Raw genomic sequence first — 26464 nt, 5'->3', positions numbered from 1 at the left:
AAAAACTTGAACTGAATTTAAGTATGCTCACTTTAAAACGCATATAATGTAATTTCTGCCACTGGTGGGGTCTCTCAATCAGAACTAAAATGAAAGACGGACTTTGCTGACGTCGTTAAGTATTGTGGGATCATGGGAGTTGTAGTTTTCATTGTAAAACAACCACCACTGTCGATGAAAATCTATCTGAAATGACTCGGACAGAGGTCGTGCTCATGGACGGAGTGATGTATTTAAATATTGCTCATGTCACATTTACCAGATATATCATTTCATTCTAAAGAAATTGCCGCAAATAACACTAGCTAAACGTTACGTTAAGTTGCTCGTCAACTTCCTTCCTCACTCTCTGACGTATCTGCTGGTGTTTCTGTAGTTTGTACCTGTGCCTATGAACAGCATGTTGTACGCCCGCTGGTCCAGGGCGCTAACCCGATCCACCGCTAGCCTCGTGAAGTTGACACCCTTGGTAAGCAGCAGGGGGCGAGCCAGAGCTTTGTCCTCCATCAGCGGGTGCTTCTTGGCAAAGTTGAGCGTGGCGTCAGGCAGCTGCAGAGAGCTGTTGTAGCCGTTCTCCCTGTCTGAGTTAGTTATACACTGCGGCACAGACAGAGGATAGAGAGACGGGGGAGGGAAATGGAGGGAGGAAAGGAATGGAGGAAAGGACGAAGGGGAGAGTGAGAGGGCCAAGAAGGAGAAAGAGGTGAGGAAACTTCTTAGCTGCAGCTGGCACAGGTTGGCATGGCTTGCTGGCTTTGGGATGACTCCCTCCCTCTTTCCCTTTCTCTCCTCTTCTTTATTTCACTCTCCCTTTCAAATCCGCCTTCCATCACATCCCTTCCTCGGCTTCCTTTCCTTTCGTCCTGGATCATTACCTTCTTGGCTTTTCGTGTCGTGCCAGCTTTTGCTCTTTTCCACTTTCATCGCTCCAGTACCCCACGCCGCCCATTTATACTTCCCTCCCTCCCTCTTTCATTATCCCTCCTCTGCCCACTTATGTCTCCTTCTGTGGTGCAGTGGTTGACAAAAAACCCTAGGTTTTAGAATAATGTTCTTGCTTCCTAAAGTTGCTCTTGCTTCCTAAAGTTGCCTGGAAACATCATATATCACATATATCAGTTTCTTACCGATCCAGGTCGTGGCACAGGGACAGCACCGGTGTAGCGCCCCCACCTTTGAGATGCCTCCCTGTACTCTTTGTAGGATCCTTCAAACACCTTCTTCACATCACTGATCTGGTACTGGCAAACCGCCGACACGTCCACGTCACCCCTGAAACATGGCGACAAGGCAGGAATTAGTGATGTGTGGCGGTACAAACTGAGAGACGGATTACCTGTCATACGCTTGTGGAAAATGTGTCTTTTCAGTAGCAAACAGCTTTTGGATGCAGCACAAGTAGAGTCAGACAGACACGCACGAATGTGAGCTGTACCACACAGAACGGAATATGGTAAAACATAGCATTGTGTATATATATAATACCCAGCACCCTACACTGTCACTTATTGAGTGAGCTGAAATGATATGATGTGTTGACACATTTTCTGTGGCGAAGCAAATTGATGTACAAATTGATGTACATGTAATACATTTACTTGACAGGCCACCGAAATCAATCAGTTGGTGCTGCGACTCAGATAATGCATTTAATTTAATGGTAAGGCAAGGGGTGTAGGATCTTTTTTTATTTTTTTTCCCAACCCAATTTCAGTCCCACTTTGGGACTGAAATTGGGTATTGACGCCTGACCCATGCACATTAAGCCATACTTGCACTCCTCATGTCACAAATATATTTCATTTCCATTTCCTCATCAGCCGGGACGACACTTATTTTATTTAGCTCTGAAACAGAGTTACTGACATATCGATAAAAAAGGTATATAGTTATGAATCAGCCACTAACGCTGTAGATTTGTCCTGTAAGGAAAGTGCTTTTCCGGTCTGAAACAGTGCTGTTAATGTGCAGCAGTTCCACGGCATTTAAACGATGAACATCTAAACCAAAGGACAGCACTGATGTCTTAGTAAGTTAAAAAGCTGGCCTATTCAGTCAGATTATGGCTTGAACTCTTGAGTCATCATTTACATAATGTCCAATTATCTTAATGCCAGGGGACTTTAAGGAATCCCCGGCGAGTCACAGAGAAAAAGGATTAGGCGTTTTTTTCAGCTGCGGTAGGAACTCTGAATGAAGAAACAAAGCTTGAAGTTCAAAGCTGGTTCGCTTTGCGATATGATATCTTATTGAGGAACACAAAAGACTGACATCAAAGGGTATTACCCGGAGACGGAGAAAGTCTCCAACTATCCTCCTGAAGAGAACCTGCTGCCCTCGCTCCTAGTTCTTTCTTGATAAGTAACTCATTAACACATTACAGTTATGTAGCGGTCCAGCAAATGCCAGTCTTTACTCCACTAATGACACCCCAGTTCATTATCAAAACTAAGTTACTATTGTCAACACCAATCACCACATTGTTGTTTAATTAACACTTTTAATGAAGTTTTCTCTTCAGAAGAAACAAGTCCGAAAAAGTTGATTTGACCCTGAACTAATTATTATCAAGCTATAAACCAAGAGCCGAGAACTGTGGACATCAACAGAGTCTGTTTTCCCTGCTCAGTCTCACAAAGATGTAATTTACTACTAAGATAGCCAATGGTAGGATGCATTTCTGCTCCCAAGACAAAACAAAGGGGGGGTCATGATACTCACATCGGAAGGTATGAGAAGTGATGTAAATAATTGGATTGAACCAATGACTCAATCTCTAATCTTTTGAAATTTAGGATGGAATATTTGTAGAGCAGGACCTAATTAAATCAGTCCGGCAAATGTGTCCACTATCATCTGAAACAACATTACGTCTATGTGACATTAAATCACTAAAACATGTTCAAGCACACTCGAGTTATATCCACTCGAAATAACTCACATTACTGTCAGTTGAAGGCCTATTATAATAAAAGCCCAATTACACAGTAAATACCTAATCACATAAAGTACATAATTAGAACTAGCAAATCAAACTGACTGGCTGACCTGTGAGTTGAATAAAAAGCAAAGTAACTGATATGTTGGCAAAGTGATGTAGTGTCTCGCCCTGACAGCAGATGGCACATGTAGTAATTAACTCCCAAGGATGACACTTAAATTGAGCTACAGTCTCAATTAAACGTCTCTGACAGCGCTCGCTCTGACTCACCACTGCGCGTGGAAGATGCCGTAGAAGGTGGTCCCCCTCCAGTCCTGGCCCGGCAGCGTGAAGACGGCCCTCAGGTTGTTGAAGGAGACGTGGCGCTCGGGGAGGGAGCACTCCAGACGGACTTTCTGGAAGGTGGTCCACTTCTTCTGCAGGGTTCTGGTACCACCCAGATCCCCCTGAGAGAGGACATGTTAGGTCTCATCAATGGCTGATATGGGTCGAATATATGTAAATTGTTTTGGATTTGTTAAAACCCCCCTGCAATGTGCCTTCACATGCACATTTTATTCCGTTCATTGTGCCTGCCCTGAGCACAAGCTGCAGCCTAGTATTGGAATTAAATTATGAAATCTAAAACATGTATTTATTATTATTATTTCTGCTTTCCCTGCTGTACCGAAAACGTACCGAACCGTGACCCCAAAACGGAGGTACAAACCGAACCAAGACTTTCGTGCACCCTTGCACCCCTACACTGTGCCTTTTCTGTAGCAACATAATAACAAACCTGTTCCATGCGAATGAGCTGACAGAACTGTTGGCATGTTGGAAAAACCTCTTAAGGAGCATTTAGACCCTGGGATGTTCACGGGTACCATAGAAATGGAGGATAACAATAATAATAATATTCAATTATACAATAACCATTGCGCATTGATGAGCTGTCCCTTTATATAGCACACTGTGGGCTCAAAAGAGGCCCGTCTGCCACATATTCCTATCATCCTCAGTGATTACAGAAGCTGTAAAAAGGAATAAAAAAAAGAAAGAAGCAAAGGCTCATAATACAGCAGTGAGATACCGACATTGTGCAGCGGCAGCAACAGCAATATCAGCAGGAGGAGCTAAACTGTTCATTGCTCTAGTACACATCGTGTGTGAGCATCTGTTTGTAATTCCATTCAAAGAGCTTTATTGTTGATCACAGCGCAGACATGAAAGGGCATTTACCATAAAACAGTGCATATATTGTACACTTAATTAGACACATCTCCTCAGACTGTTAACAATCTACTTTGCTCAGTTTAAAGGTTACTGAGATATGTCTGCATGTGTAACTGTAACATGACTAAAAAGTCCCTAAAGCCATACGAAAATTTAAAAAAAGGCAGTCACACTCTTCACGGCTAGAAGCACCTCTGATGTCTGGCCATAATCACTGTGGTATATCAGACCTAATCAGTTATCCTAATGAGACCATTAATGAAGCGAACGAAAGCATTTATTACCAAATAGCTCCATGTCAATGTAATTGTCTTCACATAACACATTGTTGGTAAATGGTTGTTTAGCTGAAATTCAGGGTGGGACAAATTAAAGCTCAGCTATTTTCTCTGTGCAGCCTTTTCTTAGTGCTTTTATTCTGGTAATAATGTAAAAGCTTGAAGAAAATGTTTCTCATTACATGTATCATGTCATGTCTGACACGGAACTTGTACGGAAAGTATCACGTTTCCATCATGTTCAACGCACCACTTTGTACAAGGTAGATGGAGTTGATGATTAGACGGATGCATACAGGCATATGGCAGCTCAGAGAAAGTCTGTCTTGAAAGTTGTGTTCTCTTAGTTTAGGCAGTTTGTATCACTTGCATTAAAATCCAAACAAAAGCAGAGCAAGTGCCGTTGGATCTGAACTGAAACGCCATTATGTTCACTTAGCTTTGTACGTAACGTCAGGCTATTCTAAGTGGGATTTATCAGATTTAAAGCTATATGTATTTACTTAACGTATACTGGAGCTGTTGAACAACTCTACCAGTTACCTCCTTATATGGGCATCTCCTGTTGAAGTCTGTAAGCCCAAAAGCAAGTGCTGTCTCAAATGATTAAGTGCTCAGAAACAGCTGCCAAAACAGCTGGAGAAAACAGAAAAACAGCTGATTGCAAGCCAAGCATGCAGGACACTGTTTTTCAGAGAAAACTAGTTTTGGGCTTCGTATGTCCCCGTGCATTCCTAAATAGTCAGATTGATTACTGCTCCTTTGACTTAGTTAGAATCCTAATTGAATCTGTTCTGATCAGTTTTGATTATCAGCTGGTGCATTACCTTGCAGACTCGGGCCACTCTGGCCACAGTGAGCTCAGTGTCACAGTCCAGCTCCAACGCTCGCTCACTGAAGAAGAAGTAGATCTTGTCGTCGTCCCCCTCTTTACTGCCGCTGCTCTCCCTCACCAGGGCTGAACCCACAAAGTCCGGCTCTGCACACACACACACACACACACACACACACACACACACACACACACATGGAGGTAAGTATCAAAAAGTGTATTTACACATTGTCTCAGCCTCTAGGTGCATTTGAACTGAATCACAGCACACACACACAGACACACAAGCTTGACACCTCGTTCTTATTCCCTGCCGCCTCTTCTCACCTCTCTGTCTATTTTCTATCAGCACTCTCTCCTTCGCCTCATCTCCCCTCCAGTCATTTCTTGCTCTCTGTCTCTCCATTAGCGGCCCCCATTTTGTGTTTCTCATTTCCTTCCATCCGTTCCCGTCCTTCTCAGATTCTCTCTACATCGAGCCCTCATTAGATTTTGATTGATATGTTTTTTAAAAAGGCGGACACAGACATTCGACTAAATTCAGCTATTTTATGCAAAAGGATTTTTTTTTTTTATTACAAGGATACAACGTTCCCTCCAGATGGACTGTTCTTTTCTGCATAAAAGCCTGAGAAGCAGTATTTTACGCCATCATGGGACACTACAACTCTCCACTGAAACCCAGGCCAATTAAATGCTCTCAGGCTGGTTAGAAGCCGCTTAAATCAAGGTGAGGCTAGCTTCATTGGTCTACTTTTTAATAAAAGCTCAGCATCAGCATGAATAACAAACGGACACATCGATCCGAACCTCAGCCTCATCTGTATGTTGCTCCTTCCTCCCCTCGCTTTTCCATTCCCCTCACCTATCCCTCTATCTTTTCATCGCCAATCCTAATGTCTGTTCTTTCATCAGCCATTTTCCCTGCTGTGACTTCATCCTCTTCTCTCCCCTTCACTTCTCTCCAAGTAGCTCACTCCTTTCTCCCCCCCCCCCCCCCCCCAAAAGATAACGATCCCTCGCTGTAGCCAAGTCCTGCGCTTCATTTCCTGCAACTCATTTTTTTTTTCTCCATTTGTTCTTTTGCATGTTTCTAGCTCACACCTTTTTTTTTAATGAAACTGTTAAAAAGAAGCCAGCGTTATCTCTAATGCGATTCATTTTATTCAAATACATATTTAATGTGTCAGTGTCGCAGTGTCTTGGAAAAACTTGATGCAGCATATTTAAGTTTAATTCAATGGTAATTATGGAATAGATATTTTTCCATAAATTTGAATTTTCTTCTGAACATAACGGTAGAATACAAGTGTACAATTGTGCATGGAATTCTAGTACTGTAGTGGCGTAGTTTCTACGCTGGTTTGGAACGTAGTGTCTTCTTTTATAGCCTTTCCAAAACCAAAACACACACACACACACACACACACACACACACACACACATACAGAGTAAAAGTGTAATGAACAAAGGCTACAAACGTGAGCATGTCTGGCAACTAACTTAGAAAAGTTAGAAGTAAGCTAGTAGTACTAACACTACCACTAGATGGTAAGAACTGTGTAGCTTACTTATAGGTAGCATATCATTAGCTACCCATTACCTGGGATAGCGTTACTTTTGCCAAATTCATCCTTCTCCTTCTCAAAGACTAAATAAAACATATTGCTTAGATGTAACCTCTGTGTTGCTTGTTCATGTTTTTCCACAGACACATTCAAACAGGGTTACATTAGGACTAACCAACATTTTAATTAATTCTCTACATTACTTTATGTACTATAAAACTATGGCTGATTAGCTAAAACGCAATAGGAAAGCAGCGCTACCCTTTTTTTCTATGTCTTTTACAGGCACCAGTAACTGGTGAGGATACTGACCTGGAACATGCAGCTTTTTAGCGTCGGCCTTTTAGCATTACATCATGTATGTAGCCAATAAGAGCAGATTAAAGATCCCTTTACATTCGTTTGAACACGAGATGCCAGCTGGCAAGATTAAAAAGTCTTCTGGAGGCAGTTTTCAAACAGCTCATTAGTGCTGATAAAATGTGCAAACAACGGTCGTCATTTTAGCCGACAAAGTTGTTGGTTGTGAGCTAGAAATGAAAAGCCTGCTGTTGTTTACTTCTGTGTGAAATTGAAGACCCATTGTTTCAAAAACGACTCAGAATTTTGAGTAGTAAATGCGCTCTAAGCTAACAACCACTTTAATTATTTTTCTATCGGTTCCCTCCCCTTTACTTCCCTCCCTGTCTCTCTTTCAGTTGGCGGGTTAACAGCTTCTTTCTCTTTGTCTTTCTAAATGTCCTCTTTTTCACTTACCATTGAGCCAGGCAGGCAAGTATTCACTCTTCATGCTGTAGTGCTGTTGGCCCAGGTTCCTCAAAATGACTGGCTCTGTACCCAGGAAGTTGTTGAGCGTTGCTGAGTACAGCTCCTGATCTGTACCAACAAAATGCAAGCTTTAGTTTAATTCTCTTTTTTCGGGCACAATTGCACGGGGCCTGAGAGAGGGACATTGGTTTAGCGGGGATGCACAAAGAAGCACAGAGAATGGGTGCCTTTCAGTTGAGAGAAGCTGTTCACACTGAAGTGAATGCAGCATGCAAAGTTAAATTGGAGTCCTGGACTCTCAGTGCAATCATGTAGCTACAAAGCAGATGGGAAATGCCGCAGAAGTGGGTTGTGGAGATTTGATGGACATTTTATGCGAGAGCTGTAACAACATGGTGGTGTTGTTCACTGTACAGACTGCTGAGATGGAACAAGCGGAGCTGACTGTTGGTTTGGTGTTGATGGATATGAACCCGTTTCCAACTGAGAAGTGCTCATGCATCTTTTGTTTAACGTGATCCTTTAATGATCGTTACACTCGTTCAGAAACACTCAAACTTGTATTTTCTTATAGATCGATCTTATAGATCGCTGTCCAGCTATGCAAGGGCATTAACCGCTAAAGATCACAAATACAACATGAACAAATTGACTTTACATATCCGTGTGCTATTAGTGAGTGGGTAAGACATTAACAAGTGGCCTAACATTTAGTGTCCAGATATTTGCATGTATTTGGTGGAGAAACCTATTGCACCAGCCAGCAGTGACGAGCACAGAAGTCACTTGATGCTAACAACTACGTTATCTGTGGTCGTGTACAGAATGTCGAATACCATGACATAAATGAAGAGTTTTGACTTGATCGAGATTTAAAGTGCTAGTCAACGCGTTTCACAGCTCATGGACGCCGCCGGTGTTTCAGTTAAACAAGTGACAGTGATAACTTGTGACCCTCAGCCGAGTGTTTCCGTGGTCGCTCGAGGTGACGGGAGCTGTTGAAAACACCAACAGAACATGTAGGTGTCCTCGATAAAGCCTTCAACCCATTTTAAATACTCAACTGTGTTGATTTTCTACACCAACCATTTATGATAGTTCGGCTGAAAGTCACCAGTTCACATGGTCACTCATTAAACTGAAACTCCTGTTGCTCTGAAACTGTTGTTATCCTGTCATAATCCTGTAGAACAGGAGTCCGCTGTCGGAACATCGATCCTGACAGCCGAGCACGCTACAACCAGACATCCTGATGCTGTGGACAGTTTAAAATCAATATTTAAAGCTTCCTTACTCATCTGGATTGCTGGGGTAAAACGCCACTTCCGTTGCCACCATGCGCATGCATATTTTTGCATGAATATAGAGTACATTACAACATGCGTTCATTTACATAAATTCACACTGACACTCACCCACTATGAGGCCAGTATGCCCCTTGGCAGGGTCATATGGGCATTTACCCTTCCCATCTTCCAGGGCTGCAGTGTTCAGGGTAAAGTAGTCGGCATTCTGCAAGCACACACAGGAACACAGGTGTTTGTGGTCAGTGTGTATTATGACCCGCATGACACAGCTGCAAGCTCTGTCTGTCCTTTCCGAGGACCAGAGCTCCATCCCTGGTCATGTTGTCCTATTGCATCAGTGTCACATATATGCACACACACACACACACACACACACACACATGCATTCACACATTCATCTAACCCAGCATGGGATACTGTTTTCCATTGCATTTATTTTTACATTTTATCACACAGTGGTCTTAGCCTGAGGTCAGATGACTGACATCTCAAGTTGACACCTGTCAACATCAGGCTCACAATAACTCTGTCAAGGGAAACACACACACACACACACACACACACACACACGCACACGCATAGTTACCACATAGGTGCATTTGGGCTGGAAGGCGTAGGTGCCGCAGGTGTAGAGATGCGTGTGGTTGTAGCTCTGCAGGAAACGGATGTAGTTGAAGCACTCGGTCTGTGAAGGCGAAGAGGAGGAATTGTTAGAATGCTGTTGTTTGTTGGGCAGGTGAAGCTTTTGTCCTCTGTTAAGGTGAAGTCTATTCCACCATCAAGTCTCTCGGTATGCTCACACACACCTCTGAGATTTAGCTTTTAGTCTAATGCTTCAGTGTGACTTCTTATATTTAAAAAAAACCTCAAAGACACTGAACACCGGCAGCCTTTTAGAGCAGATTTTTCTTTCATTTATTAGGTGTATGAAGTCAGCCAATCAACACTGTTGTACAAGTGTCCCATTGAGGACATCCCTTAATATATGATGTAACCACAATTTCTAAGTAACCTTTAAACTGAAGAAAAACAACAACAGATTGTTTCCATTCAAAAGATATGTGTGTAATTAGCAGTATAATATATTCAGTGTTTTATGGGTAGTGCCCTTCAATGTCTGCGCTGTGATGAACAATAAAGCTCTTTGAAAGGAATTGGAAACAGATGCTCACACATGATGCTGGAGGAATGAATAATTCAGTGCATCCACTTGATGTTGCTTTCGCAGCAGCAAAACAATATCTGTATCTCACAGCTGTAATAGGAGCAATATGATTTTTTTTTAAATTCATTTTTACAGCTCCTGCAATCAGTGAGGACAATTAGGATGAGATGTGTCTGGCAGACGGGCTTCAACTACAGGCCCATAGCTACAACATTAAATAAAAAGACTTAAGTATAACAACGGCCAGTGTAAACACCATATGGTTATTCTTGAAAATAGAAAATCAATTCCTGTCAAATATGTGTCTATATATATAGTCAACTATCTTGATCATGCTGTATTTTATGAAAGACAAATGATCAACTTTCAAAAGGTGAATTTAGAATAAACATTAAGTTTTGATAACTATTTGAAAACTATTTTTAAAGCTCCTGTTTTAAAGATACTCATTTCTCAACATGTTTTTTCACTTTTTCTTTCTTTCTCGGAGTCAATTTTAGTTAACTGTAGCACTCCAGTGAACTATTTCCTCTACTGTTTAAAACCACATCAAAGGTTATTGTTGAGCGATGAGAGACATTTTAGCTCGCTGTGTGTTTCTATAAAATATTAAAGGAGACTGCAAATGTACATTATGCAGGGTAAGCAGTGAGGAGCTCTTGCTGAGACTAAAGTGCAAAGCAGTTCACTATCTGTGTTAACAAATGCACCCCAACTGATGGTAAGAACAGCAGGCTCATATGCCTGGACAATGTATGACGTAATGCTGAATTACAAAGAGTTACTTCTCTGTTAAGTAGCATCATATTTGGAATAAGTGGAACATCATTATGAGATTTGTTAAGTTTTTCTCCGACCGTGGTACACCATGATATAATAATTTATATATGAAAGGAATATTTCCTGCTGAGAGTTGAACGAGAAGATGTCTGTTGAATATGAAGCCTCAGCATCAGTCGTACTCACATTTTAGATTCTCTTTGGAGCAGAACCCCCTAAAAAGTTGCTGATCCTAACCCCATCTGGAAGTTGCACATTCACTGCCTGCTAATGTAATGACTGGAAGGTTTCCAGTTAGAAGTCCCAGACTGACTTGACAAAATGTAATTGAGCAAAGGGAAGTGCTGTCATAAACTACTGTCTTAAAAAAAAACGACTGCCACTGTGCCCTCGAGCAAGGCAGGGTAACCCCAACGACTCAGACACTCTGTCAGCTTCAATCCATGTTACCTGGTTGTTCTTCCCTTTGGCAACACACTCTCTCTTCTTGTCCTGCGGAGCCAGCCAGTCGATCTGGGGAAAAGAAAGAGACAGATACGATGTGGGCAACATGGCGTCTCCAGGAACGGTGCTGTCTGCCTTTCGGCCCATGAGCAATACATCCTGCAAGTACCAATGTGTCTATACATCATGTTCATTCATGGACCATACAAAGTAAGCATACGTGTAAATGACATCACCTCACTTCTTTCTAAAAGGGTGCACTCAACAACCACAGACTCAAATTCATTTTGGTACTAAAAAACATACATTTTGCACATAATGGGCCTTTTACTTCACTTATACTTTTCGATTCCAACAAGTAGGTGCAAAGTGTTTTCTGAAGTTACACTAGTTCACCTTGAACTTAAGATACAGTTCGGTCCACAGACTGAGCCGCCCAGTCGGTGCAGTAAAAGAGGACGACTGCAGAGACCCAAGTTCAGTCCCTGGCAGCGGTGCCTCTTTAGTTAGTGGTAGAAAGGAAACTGTGAGGTCCTTAGTGCAGCAAAATTCCCTAATGATGATGCCATTGTTGAAAGGATCAAAGACTGACAGGCAAGACAGTGTATCACAATGCACCTGGAGGAAGTATCACTCCCGTGACAAGCTTTTGTCCTCCAAAAAGCTAAATTCTGCTGAAAGCGGGGAGGCAAATAGAAAAGAACCGTGCACATTCTTTCACATTTCACATGTCCATACCTTCATCTACCGCTGACTTTTGCTATTTAGTGTTATTCACAGTAGCTGCTTTTTTTAATGGCGGTGTGACACATGGCTGAACTTTGCTCCGTGGACAGAGGTCCACACTGTGTTTACTAATTGGTTTCCACATCATTAGAAATAATCACACTGGTCATTACAGGCAGAGAGCTGCTGCATATTCAATATTAAACTGATTTACTTGAGTGGGTATAAACCAACAGCAATCACACAACGAGTTGTTGCCGTGTACTGTACTGGTAGACAGATTGAGCTTTACAAACTAGACTTAAAATACTAACTTTTATATATTATGATGATAGAATTAATCATTAGGATCAGTGGCTTTGAAATATTACCTGTAGGATCTGTGGTTTTAACTAATGCACTTGAGTTTCTAAAGACAGACGAGATAAAATGAAGCACAGCAACACCAGCAGTTTATTGTTACTTCTAATTCGTTCCCAAGGGACACTCATTAGTCACTAGTCACCGTCTACTTTATTATCTAATGAAGAAACTCAACTCTTCATTTGCTCCACACAGTTCAGGTATTTTACAAAAAGCACCAGGCAGTAGCAGAAGCAGCAGAAGCTTTCTGTGTTAATGCCCGACGACCTACAAAGACAAGTCTGCCAAAGCAAATGTCCTCCATTTCACATTAACACGTGGCACGAATAATAAGCTCTCTTCACATTAGTGTCTTAGAGACAGTCTTTGTGTGACAAATAACTGTACAAAGTAGGTATGGTTAATGTATGGTTAATAAGTGTCTTACTCTGTCAGTGAAAGAGTCTCAAGTGATGAAAATTAAGCATAAACCTTTAATTTGGGAAGGACCTCAGTGCTATTACACGGCCATCTGGTTTCAGCATCTTGAAAGCCCTGTGCTAATCTCGGATGTTTTATCTCATACAGCGTCAGCGCAAGTAATGGAAACCACGCTTTGGCCATTAGCTAATGAATAAAAAAAAGCACACTGGTTCCCGGGCAGCTCAAACTGAGATGGCCCTGAAAAGAAATGTGTAGAGCAAGGACGCTGGATATGTGAGCCTGATATCTCGCCCACTTGAACATTTGCTACATTTTGTACTTTTCAAAATGCTGGGGGTGAAACGCCGCATTAATGTTAGTCTAAACTGTATCAGCGTTGTCTGAGGCACCGTTGGGGAGAATGACTGAACACATTTAATAAATGAAATGAGGAAAAACAGAAACAACATAACTTATATAACAGACATGGGAAAGAACATAACTAAATAATGTAGGAGGAAGCACTTCAGACACGAATGGGAGCTGCCTGTCTCAAAAAAAAAGTCCAAATTCTGAGAAAATATATCCCTTGAAAATATTGAGGGAAGAGAGACAGGCATGAAAGTAATGACGGAAGACGAGAAATAAAAGAGTAGCAGTTAAAGGAAGGAAGGGGGAGGAGGGGTGAGAGAGTGATGGGCAGATGGTGACGGAGGGGATGGACTATTCCCTCGTCTTCGCACTGCCATTTTTCTGCGTTGGCTCCTTCCCACTACAATGCACACTAGGGGGCTGACAACAGGTGGTCTTATCATTACTGTAAGACTCATAACCCTCACTCGAACAGCCACAGCCTGTGTTGCGTGTGACAGTGTGTGTATGTGCATCTAATAACTGCTCATTACGGCTCTAAATCAGATAACAATTCCCAGACCGCTGCAGGCTGCCTGCTACACCTTCATCGGACTGCTGCAATTGTACTGATTGCAATATGGACCAATTATTGACGGAGCATAGCAAAACCAGATTGAGTCTCTGAGGCTTTAGCATCTCTGCTTGTGTGCGTGTGTGCGTGTGTGTGCATGTGTGTGTATCAGGTCAAGTCAAGGGTATTTATAGAGTGCTTTGAACAAACAGGTTTGCCCCAGAGTGCTTCAAAGAAAAACAAGATACACAAATTAAAACAAGGACAATAAAAACATGATTGAATAAGTGCATCGTAAACTCCGGGAAACAGGGCCAACGCCTGTGAATGTGTGTGTGTGTGTGCGTGAGAGTGCCTGTTTACTCCCACACATTCACAGTGGATATGTTTGTGCTGACAAAAGTGAAATATTGGAGCTAACAGCCGCGCATATTAGGATCTTAGTATTTGGCAGTGTACTCACACTATTGCTGTTGGAGGCTTTTAGCAACAGATAACATAAATAACTCGCAAATAAAGTAATAACTTGTCAAAAAACATTTGAATTTAGTCCAAAATATATAAAACTTGATCATGTAAAAATCCCTTTCCCGATTAACGATGAATCTTTATATTATAAGACCTTGTTTTTGTACGTTTATGGGATTTTCATGGTTTGATTTAGTTGAAAGATTTTATGTTTGGCGCCTAAAACAGAAAAAAATTCAGTTTAAGGGTATTCGTTAATTAAGTCTAAACACTACATCTAATGATAATGGATGCTTAACATCGCTAGCTACCTAATCTTCATCTTCAAGTGCACGTCTCTTTCCTTCATCAAGGACCACAACAGAACTAGTACGGAACATTCCATTTTCATTTAACAAACAGTATTATTAATTCATATTATTCAATCTATGATCTATGTATTTTGTCAGTTTCAGGGCTCCATATACTTTTTTTTTCTGCGAGAAATGCTATATCTTTGGTCAGCAGCAATAAATACATTTTATTATATTTTTGACCCTTTAAGGAGGACACACAATTCGAAAAGGCATTAAACTGCTTGTCAGCTCGTACATTATTAGCTTGTACAAGGCCTGAACATTTAATAAAAGAAGTACAGTACAGGCCAGACCAATAAAGAACCCAACAACTAGTATGACTCAGTGTACTTTATTATGGTACGATTACAGCTCTTTGATTGTTCGCCAGAATTTTTTTTGGTGTGTGCTCTGAAATGTCCTTGAGTCCAAAAATGAGCCAAAAAAGGATGAAATGAGGTCGTTCTGTAAGTTAATAGACAACAAAGAAGTGTGGCAGAGATTATGCTCTATATTTTTTGCCCGTTTCCTGCATATTCAAGCTGAATCTTGGATATAATAATTATATCACAGTTGATATCATAATTGAATTTGGCGTATTTAAATGAAGTATTTGAAATGTGTGTTTATCTCTGCAGTGCTCAGTAACCAGGCTGTGCGGAGGAGACGATGCTTTTTGTTCCTTAACTGTCCATCATGACGCGTTGTGATATTAAATGTTATGTGTTATCATTTAATTTCTCACATTCCTACAAAAGCCTCTCAGACTGTGTGGGTGTTCGCAGTGGCAGTTAGTCAGAGGCAGTATTGTGTGAATACAATTGCTTGTCTTGAAATCCTTCCTATCCTTCCCATATTGACGTTTTGTCAAATTTGAATCCTCTTAAATGGAAAATACAGCTTTTAAAGTGTTGTGTGTGCGTTACCTGAGGCCGTAGCTGTTTGCTGATGTCGTTGGGGTCCAGGGCGAACAACGTCTCCCGTGCTCCGACGTACAAAACCCTCTCGTGGTCAGACAGAGTCAGCATGCTGTAGTTGAACACTCCCTGAATGCTGAACCTCGCCATGCTGTCCAAAACATCTGGATAAAGACACAGAGGGGCATCGTTACATTGCTGATAATACATAGCTGCAGAACTGCTCATATTTCCTTTCAACTGATCTGTTGACAGATGACAGAATAAAACCCGAGAAGAACATTTCACACTTCCCTTGTTGGAAATGTTTGATGTCTCATCTTATTCACACCACCGAGCCTCGCCTACTCCACCACCTATAGCTCAATGTCGTCCATTCTGCTCGTCCGGTACATGGTGGACTTCTCCCACAGCTTTGCTTTTCATTACAAGCTGTGTGTCGTATACAAAGCTTTCAGCTTCGCAACATGTGAAAGTTCCTGCTCAATTTAACATTTTTACAGAGGCACCTCGGACACTGAGGACCCCCCTACTTCCGGGACCCTTGCTCGGGCCACACCCATCTTTGAACTCGGCCTTCGTTTTGATCACATCTATACAGTTTCGTGACCGCATCTTGCAGAAATATAAACACCGAACCGAAGTACTTAAAACTGCCTCTGTGGTAGTTCCTACAGTAGGTGTCTGCAGGACCACATTCAGGCCCGCTGACTCACACTCAAGACTCACAAGGTGAACAAAATACCAGCTTCACTGTCTGGCTGGCAATCAACAAAACATCAATGATGTAAAAAAAAAAAGCATTTTTCGTACTAAAAGCTCCCACGGTTATAACTCATAATTAAGTTTGCCGAAACTACCCGAGGTATCTAGCTTTAGGATCTGTTGTAAATGATTCCTGCAGGATGGAACACTGCACCGAAAGCTTCAAAAGCTCTGTATTTACTTTAAGAACCTAGAGCAGAAGCCAGTCTTCAAGGCAAGCCTGATAAGTTCCAGATCTGCATGTCAGAGGAGAGATAAGGTGGTCTTCTATTTAGAGAAGCTGTGCAAATAAACAAGAAGCAATATTGCACTTGCCCTTCCAGCCCTTGTTTTGATGAAGAGTGCAGTGACGTGTGCTGTCAAAGTTATGAATCTAACAGCAGAGCGAAGGCAGCATCTAGAGCTTTTAAAGTAGCGCTATATTGATGAAACCATAATCTCACACTGATATAAATGGCTGCAAGTCTGCACAATCTGCACAATCTAAACCTTTTGTTATCTATAAAAGAAACTAACCGTCAACCGCTTCAATCAGCCATTGCTTTAATGGGAGCGTTAAAAGGCAGTTTGTTATCGAGCCAGTCGCCAAGAGGTTTGTATTCATACACTTGTTCAACACACAACGTTCCATTAAGAATGGCAATTTTCAAATTGAGAAAAAATCAGCTAATCTTGTTTTTGTAAAACCACCTAAATTGTGTTTTGCCTCAATTGGACACAGCTTTTAGACTAACGCTTGTTGAAGAACTCCTACACTCAGCACTGCAGCATTAAGAAGAGAGCAGCTTAATCAAGGCTATATACACGGAGCACCTATACACAACCAAACAGGGGTTTAGAGTCAGACTTTAGTGCAAAAGGGAAAATGAGAGCCGACGTGGACAGAATGCAGAGCAAAAGAACATTGATAATGGGAGTAAATCTGCAGGTGTGATTACATTGTTCATTATCCGTGTTGCACATCTTGATGCAAATCACATTTTAATAAAAGCCTAAATGAGGCCTTTTACTCTGATTAGACGATCACTCAAGAGTATTAACGGAATATCAGCCTCCTTGTTAACCCAGTTATTGATCCTAGCTGACTCAATGTGATTTATCTCAGGGCTGTCTGATTCGTTTGGGGAGTGCCCACATTTTTGGATTGTTTCTGATTTTCGCACTTGCCGACAGACACAAACAATCTCAAAAACATTATGAGAAAATCACAAAATGGTCTCTCCGCGGTCCCATCTGCAGGGTTTGTTGAAAAACCAGAGCTGACTTTTTTTCATCCAAACTTTAAAAAAAAGATACACCCACTGTTTTGCTGTTCACTCCCACACACACACATACATAAATACGCCCAAATACACACACACACACACGCCGTTCAAATCCCCCGACTAGCATACAGACAAACTAGTGGTGCAGAGCAGATGCAAGACGGGAGGAAAGAGAGAAAGGATGGTGTTTAGTTTTCATTATCCACACTCTTGTTGCTTGTAGTGTCACCTTGTCTTCTCTCTCGCACTTTATCTGGGCTGATGGAACGTGTGCACAACGCGTGGCGACGACAGCCTGCGCTGCACGTAATGCGATCTCATAAATTGAATAAGAATATTCCTTTTTTTGTTTTTTGACAGCTTGAATATATTCACTTCTTTCGCTGTTTCCCCCGACTGAAAATAGCAGCTGAAATCCAGGGAGGGAACGGCAGGAACTGGTGTGATTTATGGTGTGACTAACTGCTCATGTGATGCTGTGGCCTAGTTGGGACTAAATAGACTTTTAGACATGCAGCAATATGTACTGGATGAAGGAGCTTTGTGTGTGTGTGTGTGTGTGATAGAGAGAGAGAGAAGAAAAGAAAGGGAGATTAGAAGTGAGGCCTGTTGCTGAACCCCCTCAACCAAAGTCATTCAACCTAAAGCCAGTTTTTTGAAGATTTAGTTTTATTGGCTTCAAAAATACAGTGTGCTCTCTCTCTCTGTACCTGCTGCACACAAGTGATGCTTCAAATTTTCATAGTAAATCAACATTGCTGTCAACGGAACGCAAACGCTACCAATTTTAGACAAATGGTAGCACTAGAATCAAGACAAACAATAATCTTGGGCACATACTGTACTTTGCAGCCAGAGATCTCTCCTGTGACTATTTGAAAAAGCCTCCCAAAGTAAATATTTTTTCCCAATCTCATTTTCTTTCTAGTCTTATATTTTAGAGTAATAACTACTTTTTCTGGCCGCCAGTAAAATTGGAGCATAAAATGTGCTTTTATTTCTCATTTGCAAGGTGCAAGATCCAAGATTGGGAGCATTTAGATTGCCTCTCAAGGGCTCTCAACATGTCGACAACGAGCCAAAGGCTCATAGCTAACGTTGCTAAAATGCAAACTACGACAAAAGTCAAAAATCAGACAGCATTATCAGTTGTAACCGCCATCAGAGCAGCTAACTAGTGGAGCACGCTCACATGCACTAACATGCACTACAAACTATGCACGGCCAGCCCGGTTATGTCAACAAAGCAAAGAGAAGCTCGGATAACAACACACACAGAGGGAGAGCGACTTACTTCTCTGCTCAGGTAGACATTACTCCACCATATCTTTACATATATAATAGTTGTTTGCTGCTATATTAATGCTATGCATGTTAAATACAGCTCCTTTAACATTTAGCAAGTTGAGTCTAACTGAATAGCTTGTCACCACTTTTTTTTTTTGCATCCACAGAGTGCTCAAGTGGCCCCCTTGGAGAACTGGACCAGCGGGCCCCATGTAATTTGAGTTTGAGACCCCTCTTTTGAAAAACCTCATATTATACCCTGGGTAAATCTCTACTTTAAATGGGACCATTTTCATGTGAAAGGATACAAAACGTTTAAAGTGTCAGCTGTTAACTCCAGAATTGTTCTGAAAAACACTAAGAGCCTCTTAAAAAGCATTTTGACCATCCTGGCACAATTAAACCCTTCCACTTAAAACCATGCTGCTTATGTGTGTGTGTGGATGTGTGTTAACAACACCCAGCAAACATATAGATCTGATCAAGATATGGTTAAAAAATGGCGTGTTGTGAGAGGCACGGGAGGATGGAGGGAGAGAGATAGAGGAAAGGAGGGATACGTACTGAAGTCAGCTTATTATGTGAAGAGCAGCGGTGTATAAACATTGGAGGGTATGTACGGATGAGGGAGCTTGATGAGAGAGAGTGAAGAGAGAGAGGCGGCATCCTCAGGGGAGAACTGAGCACATCTGCTGTGTTCCACACAGCCAGGCAAGAAAACTCCAGAGCTGCCACACGTTTACACACACACACACACACACACACCTACACGCACACACACACAAATCAGTGCATGTCTGAACACACACATAAAGTTGATGGGTAAGCTGAAAGACACATTGCATTTGCACACACACACACACACACACACACACACACACACTCGCATGCAGAGTCCTGGATAGTTCTCCAGGGTACCTGCTCAGTGACTTGAGCATCTCTCCACCAACAGAAGGAAAGTTTTGCTCCGAGTGGCTTGTTTGAAGTGATCAGCGGCTCTGTCATTAAGAGGCGATACGGGCAGAAGCACTTACCATCTGCCACCACTCTGTGGCAGCCCTGAGGCTACCTGCTGTGTGTGTGTGTGTGTGTGTGTGTGTTGTAACCTGAGTGGCTGTGGGTGTCTCTGTAACAGACACAAGGCTGTCCACACCTGTGGTTCGTCACTATTTATGTGCAAGTGAACAAGTATACATGTTTTTTTTGAAGGGACAGTGTGTGAGTTTGAATTTATGTCTACATTTATGTAAACATCTGCAGGTTTAACACAAATCTTATTTGATGTTTTCACAGCAGTGGAGAATTGAATGCCAAAATAAAAGAGGCAACCCTCTGTTCTAATAATGACTGAGCAGAAAAGGGAAAAAAAATCAATGTACTCCAAAGCACAAAGGATGCATATTATACAACTCACCTTGCATTGAATATACAGCAGTGCAGCACACAACACTGTCCTTCCCCTGATTCTGAATCAGGTCTATATATACTGGATGGAAGATATTTGAAAACGGTTTTAAGCTTTTAGGACTGTCTTGAGAGTCTTTCCATCATTTCAAGGATTTTGTGTGTGTGTGTGTGTGTGTGTGTGTGTGTGTGTGTAAGAGTGGTTCAGGTTAAATTACAAGGCCTTTGATGCTTCTAGACAACAGTTTGTCAGGAGCAAAAGAAAAGAGGGAATATAAATAAAAGAGCATGAATAAGAAATGGAGGGCAGAGACGAGGAGAGGCATAATGAGTCCAACAGATGAGGGGAAATACAAACAAAAGGGTAAATAGAAAGACAGAACAGAAAGGGAGAATACAGATGATAGACAACTCAAAAGGCCCGACCGAGGTCAGTACCACTGGAAACAGAAATGATCAGCAATGTCTACAAAACCTCTCCACTGGCTGTGTGCGTGTTTGAGACTGTGATTAAAAAAAAGTATGAGCATTTCTGTACGCAAGTGGGTGGATTATATATTGCTGATAACACTACGCATATTTAAATAAAGAGATGTTGGGGATTTAAAAGGGAAAATGTTTATCACTATTTTTAGGTTGAAGTTTGGAACAAATACATGGATGCATCATCCTAAAATGTTTGCTCATTGAGTAAGCTATTTGCCTATAGCTCTGGGCTAAATTTCTACTCAGAGACCTGAAACATGCTTGAGAAAGATAAACCATCACAGTGAACCTTTTTTGCCAAAGACCAGTGAAGCTTGACCTCCAGCAGCAGCCGGTTAGCTTAGCTTGGCATAAAGACAGGAAGCAGGGGGGAAACAGCCCGACTCTGTCCAAAGGTAACAAAGTCCACCATACCAGCACCCCTAAAGCTCCCAAATAAACATGTCATATCTCATTTGTTTAAGTGGAAAAAATGACAAGTTATGATATAGCTAAGCTCACTGGCAGCTGGTGGAATCTTCATATATAGCATACAGACATTGTAGAGAGTGCTATCAATCTTCTCATCCAGCTATCGGCAAGAAAACCATTAAGCATATTTCCCAAAATATCAAACTATTTCTTTAAGCAAAGAAACAAGACCATTTGCAAAAATGTCTTACATTTAAACGTTTGCTTAAGAAAAAGTGCAAAAATATTTAAAGCAAAAATGTCAAAAGTAAAAGTGCTCATAATGCAAAAAAAGTCCCCTGCATGCCGTATATCATTATGTATTACATTATTGAGTTATTATTAGTGATGGAAAGATGATGATGTGTGTGGGCAGCTTGTTAATGTTCTAGCTTGTTGAGACAAAGCTTACACCTTTATACTGTTGTTTAGCTTATTCTTATTCTGGTGAGTTTATTTAGAAGATTATGATTAAACATATTATGTATAATCATAATCTTTAAAGTAAAGGTACATTTAGTGGAGTAAAAGGTCCAATATTTCCCTCTGAAATGTTGAAGCAGGACAACATAGAATGTAAGTATTTGAGGAAAGTTGCACTTGTACTACTTTTAACCAGAGTCAAAGACATTTCGTTGAAGAGGACTGTTTGGAATAACATCTTCCTACTCGGGTCATGACAGAGTGTGAAGCCTCTGCTTGAGTGTCCTTGCATGCACCACACGGCAGAGTTGTCACCCAGTACAAGTTTATACAACTGCAGTATCATGCAACAATAATGCAACTGCAGACAAAACATTATCAAGAGGACTACACACCGCAGGCCTCCTGAAGCTAATCAAGCTGTGACACTATGTGACTCTTAGGAAAGCGGGCAACAACTTAGTTCATACTGGTAGCTTGGTGGTGACATCAACAGGTGGAACTCAGCAGAAAGACATTTCGGGTATGTGTATAATGTGCTTGCATGTGTTCATGCACGGGCACTCTTCCTTGTATGTAGGGTATCTCAGGGTCATGTCACAGCTGCACCATCCAGCTCAGCCCAAATCATACCAAGCCAAACCCAACAGAACTCCAATGTGGGGTTGAGGAGGAGGACGAGGTGGTGGGGGGGACGCCTGTTGCTTCACGGCCGGCCTCGCCTCTGTAATCTGCCTCCATCAGCCTTCCAGCGGAGCTCCAGCCTCCCTTTCCCTGTCTCCTATAAATACATCCAGCCTCTGCATATAGCTCGCAACCGCCGAGCCACGCACTCACCAAACTATGATTAAAGGCCTATTTTAGGGAGAGCTTTGAAGCAGCGACAAACACCGAGCAAGAGGCAGAGACAGACAGACAGACAGACAGACAGACAGACAGAGGAGGGAGAGACGTTGTGCAGCGCCCACACAAACATGCAGATATACCCGAGCGTGTGCACACACAGAGCTCCGTCAGATCCTCATCTGAGCAGGTACCCTCTTTGAAGGAAAAAAAACAACAATGTGCACACAAAGGCACACACACTCCCACGTGGATGCACAAGCTTTGTCTGCCGAACAGATGACAAGTTCACAGGAGAGTCAGGTGTACGACAGAATGAGAGCATGGATATAGAGAGACACAAGAAAGGGAAAGATATACATGCCCGTACGAGCTAGATCGGCAATAATACCTTTCCGTCAACTGTGCAGTGAATTTAGGTCATTATGGATGATCTGCCATTGTAAAATAAGAATAAATGAGATTGATAGGATTATTCAACACAAGGAATTCATGTACTTAAGTCGCTTGTGACTGGATCAATATGCCATAAAGAATAATAGCAAGTACAGTGACGAAAGTGCATGTTTTTAAGCCAAATAATTACTAGTCTCTGCATGGCTTATATGTGTAAGCTGTTGTTTGTCGATTATGGAGCACTTGTATTTCCCGTACAGCTTCACAATTACAGTTTTTCACAAACAGTCATGGCAATGTGGAGCGATTGAATTCAGCCAAATTGGTAGAGCGAGATGAAGGGATGGGAGAGTGGGAGGAGAGGAAGTGGTAAAAGTGGATTAAACACAAGGACGGAACAAGTGAGCCCAGTGGGGGGATGGTTTTCGAAGGGGGGGGTTTGGAAGTTGGAAGATGAAAGCGGAAGGGGGGGGTTGAAACAGCCGAGCTCGATGGGGGTCGCTATTGCAGCCCACAACAAGCTGAACAAATGATCAAGAGCTGGTTGATGCCACAAGTGAGGTTTTTCCATTCCAGCGTCATGGTGTAGCATGTATGACTGGTACAGCAGCGGGCACCAGCTGGGGAGACTTAGGCCTTTTGGTACAGTGTTGTGGTGATGACACACACACACACACACACACACACAAAGAGAGATAGGCGGATGCCTGTGGAGCTCAACGGGTGTAGCATTGGCACTGCTGTAGTTTGGGAATTTGATTCACTGAACTATTTACATTTGTTAATTCAGAAGAACAGTGAATTGCGTCCTCGCGTCCTCAAACTGGAGACACTCCAGGCTGGGGTTTGAATCACCAAACCCTAAAAAGCTTGCGATTTAAGACAAAGCCTGTTCTACCACCTCAATCAGTAGATTTCTGTCCAGCTGAGTACTTATGACTCAGTACCGCCCATTTTGAATGAAAGGTACTCATGGTGTAGTTATTCTGCGCACAGGGCAAAATAGAAATTTCCTGCTTTTAACAATCAGTGGAGGAGGCAAACATGTGCAGCTATATGAGTCACAACATGTGGTCTTGTTCATTCACAAAGCTACTCGGCACAGTAGATTCCTGCTTGTGCCTCAAATTAATTATTCCTGCGCACGATTTGTTTCCCCATATGCTGCATGAACAGGTTAACCTTCCCTCCAGGCTGTTGATTTGTTTCTTTTACCGTCAATTCAAGAACTAAATGAATGCATCAAATAATTTAGTCCATGAAATAGCTACAAAAAAACAATCACAAACTGTTCAAATTGCTTGTTTTCTTCCAACCAACAGTCAAAAACCCAAACATATTCAATTTACGAAATACAAAAGTTAGAATGTGTCGGTCAAATGCTGTTTCACATGTGATAAACAAAATTCAGCTGTTATCACATGTCAAATGTCAAAAATTACGCTTTTGAGTTACGGATAGGGATTATGAGCGGCAGTGATTTTTTTATTATAATGTCAACGGGGGCACTGCTACTACAAGAAGGTGCTTCGGATAAGAGCAGCCTTCGAGTGGCATTTTCATTTTAATCCACATGCCCACTTGCTCACACATCAGGTTTCACAGAGTCAGTGTGACAACAGAGAGAGTGCTCCAGCTCCTGACATCTGGTCCCGGCTGTTAATCTTCCCTGACCAATCAGCACAGGGTCAGGGGATGAGTGACACTCAAAGCAGATAAAAAGCGGTGATGAATCTCCTTCTTCCATCCCTCCCTTCCTCTCCTCCATTTATCCTCCCAGTCACGCACAGCCCTCTCTCTGCCTCGCTCTCAACCGCTCATTATTGTAATTGGAGGGTTTGGAGAGATACGGCAGAGAGAAAGAAAGGGAAAAAAAGAAAGGTAGAGAGAGAGAGAGAGGGATAGAGAGAGAGAGAGGTTTTTGGAGGTCAGAGACCCGGCCCTTTTCCACTCTCTTTCTGCTCAGTTATTTCTCTCCCGCCATCTCTCATTCTATCCTTCTTTTTCTAAACCAGGAGGAGAGCATTTGCTTTAACTTTTCTTTAAAGATGCATGTGCTGCATCAAAGCTGGCTAGATTTTCAAACAACATATCAAGTTTCTAAGGGCTCTATTTCTCCTTCTCTCTTCACCTCCCTCTTTCTCTTCTCTCTCTCTCATTCTTTCCTCCTTTCTTTGTTTAACCACAGCTGCTGCATTTTGCCATAGTTTCAGCTTACTGGCCTCTGTCTTTGGGCTGGGTTAAGGAGTGTTTGTGTGGTTGAGTGTATGAACCCAACAGGAGAAAGCCAGAAAGAGAGAAGGAAAGAGAAAAAGAGAGAGGAGTGGGAGAAGACAGCGCTGCCATTAGCTGGAGTGTTTTCTGTCGTGAAAAGGCCAGGTTAAGTGTGTGAAAGCATCTTAAAACAACATAATGGATGCTCCAATCAGCTGTGACCAATTAAGTAAGAAACAGGAGGGAAAAGACTAGAACAGGTCAGTCTAAGAGACAGAATGGAAAAGAAAGAAAACAAGTCAGGAAGAAGAACTTATACCTTTTTTCTTATTGCCAACAAATCCTATGAAAAGAAGCAACAATGAATTGATCCTTGCAGGGGTGTAGACTTGAGTTATAGGACTTTGACTCAAGTCAGGCTTTTTTTTGTAAATGTGGAAAAACCCTTTAAAATAGGCAATATGCTCCTTTCCCAATTTTCGGTAGGAGTATGCCTTTCTGTCTTTTTTTTCTGGTGTGATGTAACGATCGCTCCGGAAAACAGGGTCAATAAACTTCCAGGGAAAATCTTACCGTCGTTACTTCAGCCTCTCCTTCAAACTCTTAAACTAGAGTTGGTGATTGTCAGAACAGTGGAAAGATAAACAAAGACGTTTTCGATTAATTTCATTTTGTATCTGTTGCGTTTGCAAGAAATGCGTTCTACGACTATTACCGAGGTAGAATTGCTGTTGTCTGACTGGAGTGTGGTGCTACGAGGAGAGCATTTGAGTCTTTTCCTGGCATTTGTTGCCACTAAGAGAGCAATGGATTAACATAAGCCTTTTCCTTTAACATTAAGTGAAAAAGTGTGGATGAGAGGACCTTTAGCAAAAAAATTATTACAGAGAAACTTGTACAAAATGAACATAAATTTGAAATACAAACCACATAAATGTGAAAAGAAATCAAGATACATGCACTATGTCAGTAATTAGAAAAGAAAAGTATGCAAATTTATAGCGCTCATTAGCAGCTCTATGAGGGCCATACATAATGTGTGTACATAAAATGTCTCATTAGGAGCCAACTGTTACGTTTTCCTCCTCAATAACTGTGACATGTGGGTGGCGAAGAATAACAACAACCTAAAATTCAAAATGTCAAAATGTGACTTTTAAAGAATAAAAGTTGGAGAAATAGAGAGAGAGATAGAGAAGATGATTGTATTTCTTCTTCTGCAACCTTGTGTAAGCCTCATGTAATTGCTGGGTGGGGGTGCTGGTGTTGGGGGAGGGGGTGGGGGGGTAAATATTATCTCTTCAACCATCTCTGCCCCAGCATAACCCAGCCAACACACACACACACACATACACACACACACAAACACACACACACACACACACACACACTCCTGCACGGTCCGGAGCTCCAAATCCCTCAGACTGCCAGCCTAAGCAGTACACACACTCACACACACATAAAAACAAAGGGGGATTAGACTGATAGACACACAGC

The 26464-nt window shown here is 41.9% G+C and overlaps 1 protein-coding gene across 5 annotated transcripts in view; it reads right to left on the bottom strand.

Annotated features, from left to right (window-relative positions):
• The window catches only part of sema4c (sema domain, immunoglobulin domain (Ig), transmembrane domain (TM) and short cytoplasmic domain, (semaphorin) 4C), an 84287-nt gene that overhangs the window by 11395 nt on the left and 46428 nt on the right, over positions 1-26464 (bottom strand). For all 5 annotated transcript variants that reach the window (XR_004212826.1, XR_004212829.1, XR_004212827.1 and 2 more), the window contains 9 exons: positions 15444-15598; positions 11305-11367; positions 9496-9594; positions 9018-9114; positions 7591-7710; positions 5262-5413; positions 3212-3387; positions 1128-1272; positions 384-597 (listed from right to left, as the gene is read on the bottom strand). Coding sequence is in view for 1 of the 5 variants with exons in the window: in XM_031849717.1 (XP_031705577.1) it covers positions 384-597; positions 1128-1272; positions 3212-3387; positions 5262-5413; positions 7591-7710; positions 9018-9114; positions 9496-9594; positions 11305-11367; positions 15444-15598 (1221 nt within the window). In the remaining 4 variants the exon portion in view is untranslated. The remainder of the gene's footprint in view (positions 1-383; positions 598-1127; positions 1273-3211; positions 3388-5261; positions 5414-7590; positions 7711-9017; positions 9115-9495; positions 9595-11304; positions 11368-15443; positions 15599-26464) is intronic.

The sequence above is a fragment of the Anarrhichthys ocellatus genome, unplaced genomic scaffold (genome assembly GCF_004355925.1).
Source record: "Anarrhichthys ocellatus isolate YVR2014 unplaced genomic scaffold, GSC_Weel_1.0 scaffold9, whole genome shotgun sequence".
NCBI lineage: Eukaryota > Metazoa > Chordata > Actinopteri > Perciformes > Anarhichadidae > Anarrhichthys > Anarrhichthys ocellatus.
Note: the sequence above shows the minus strand (reverse complement) of the source record. Positions and strands in the feature narration are given on the sequence as shown.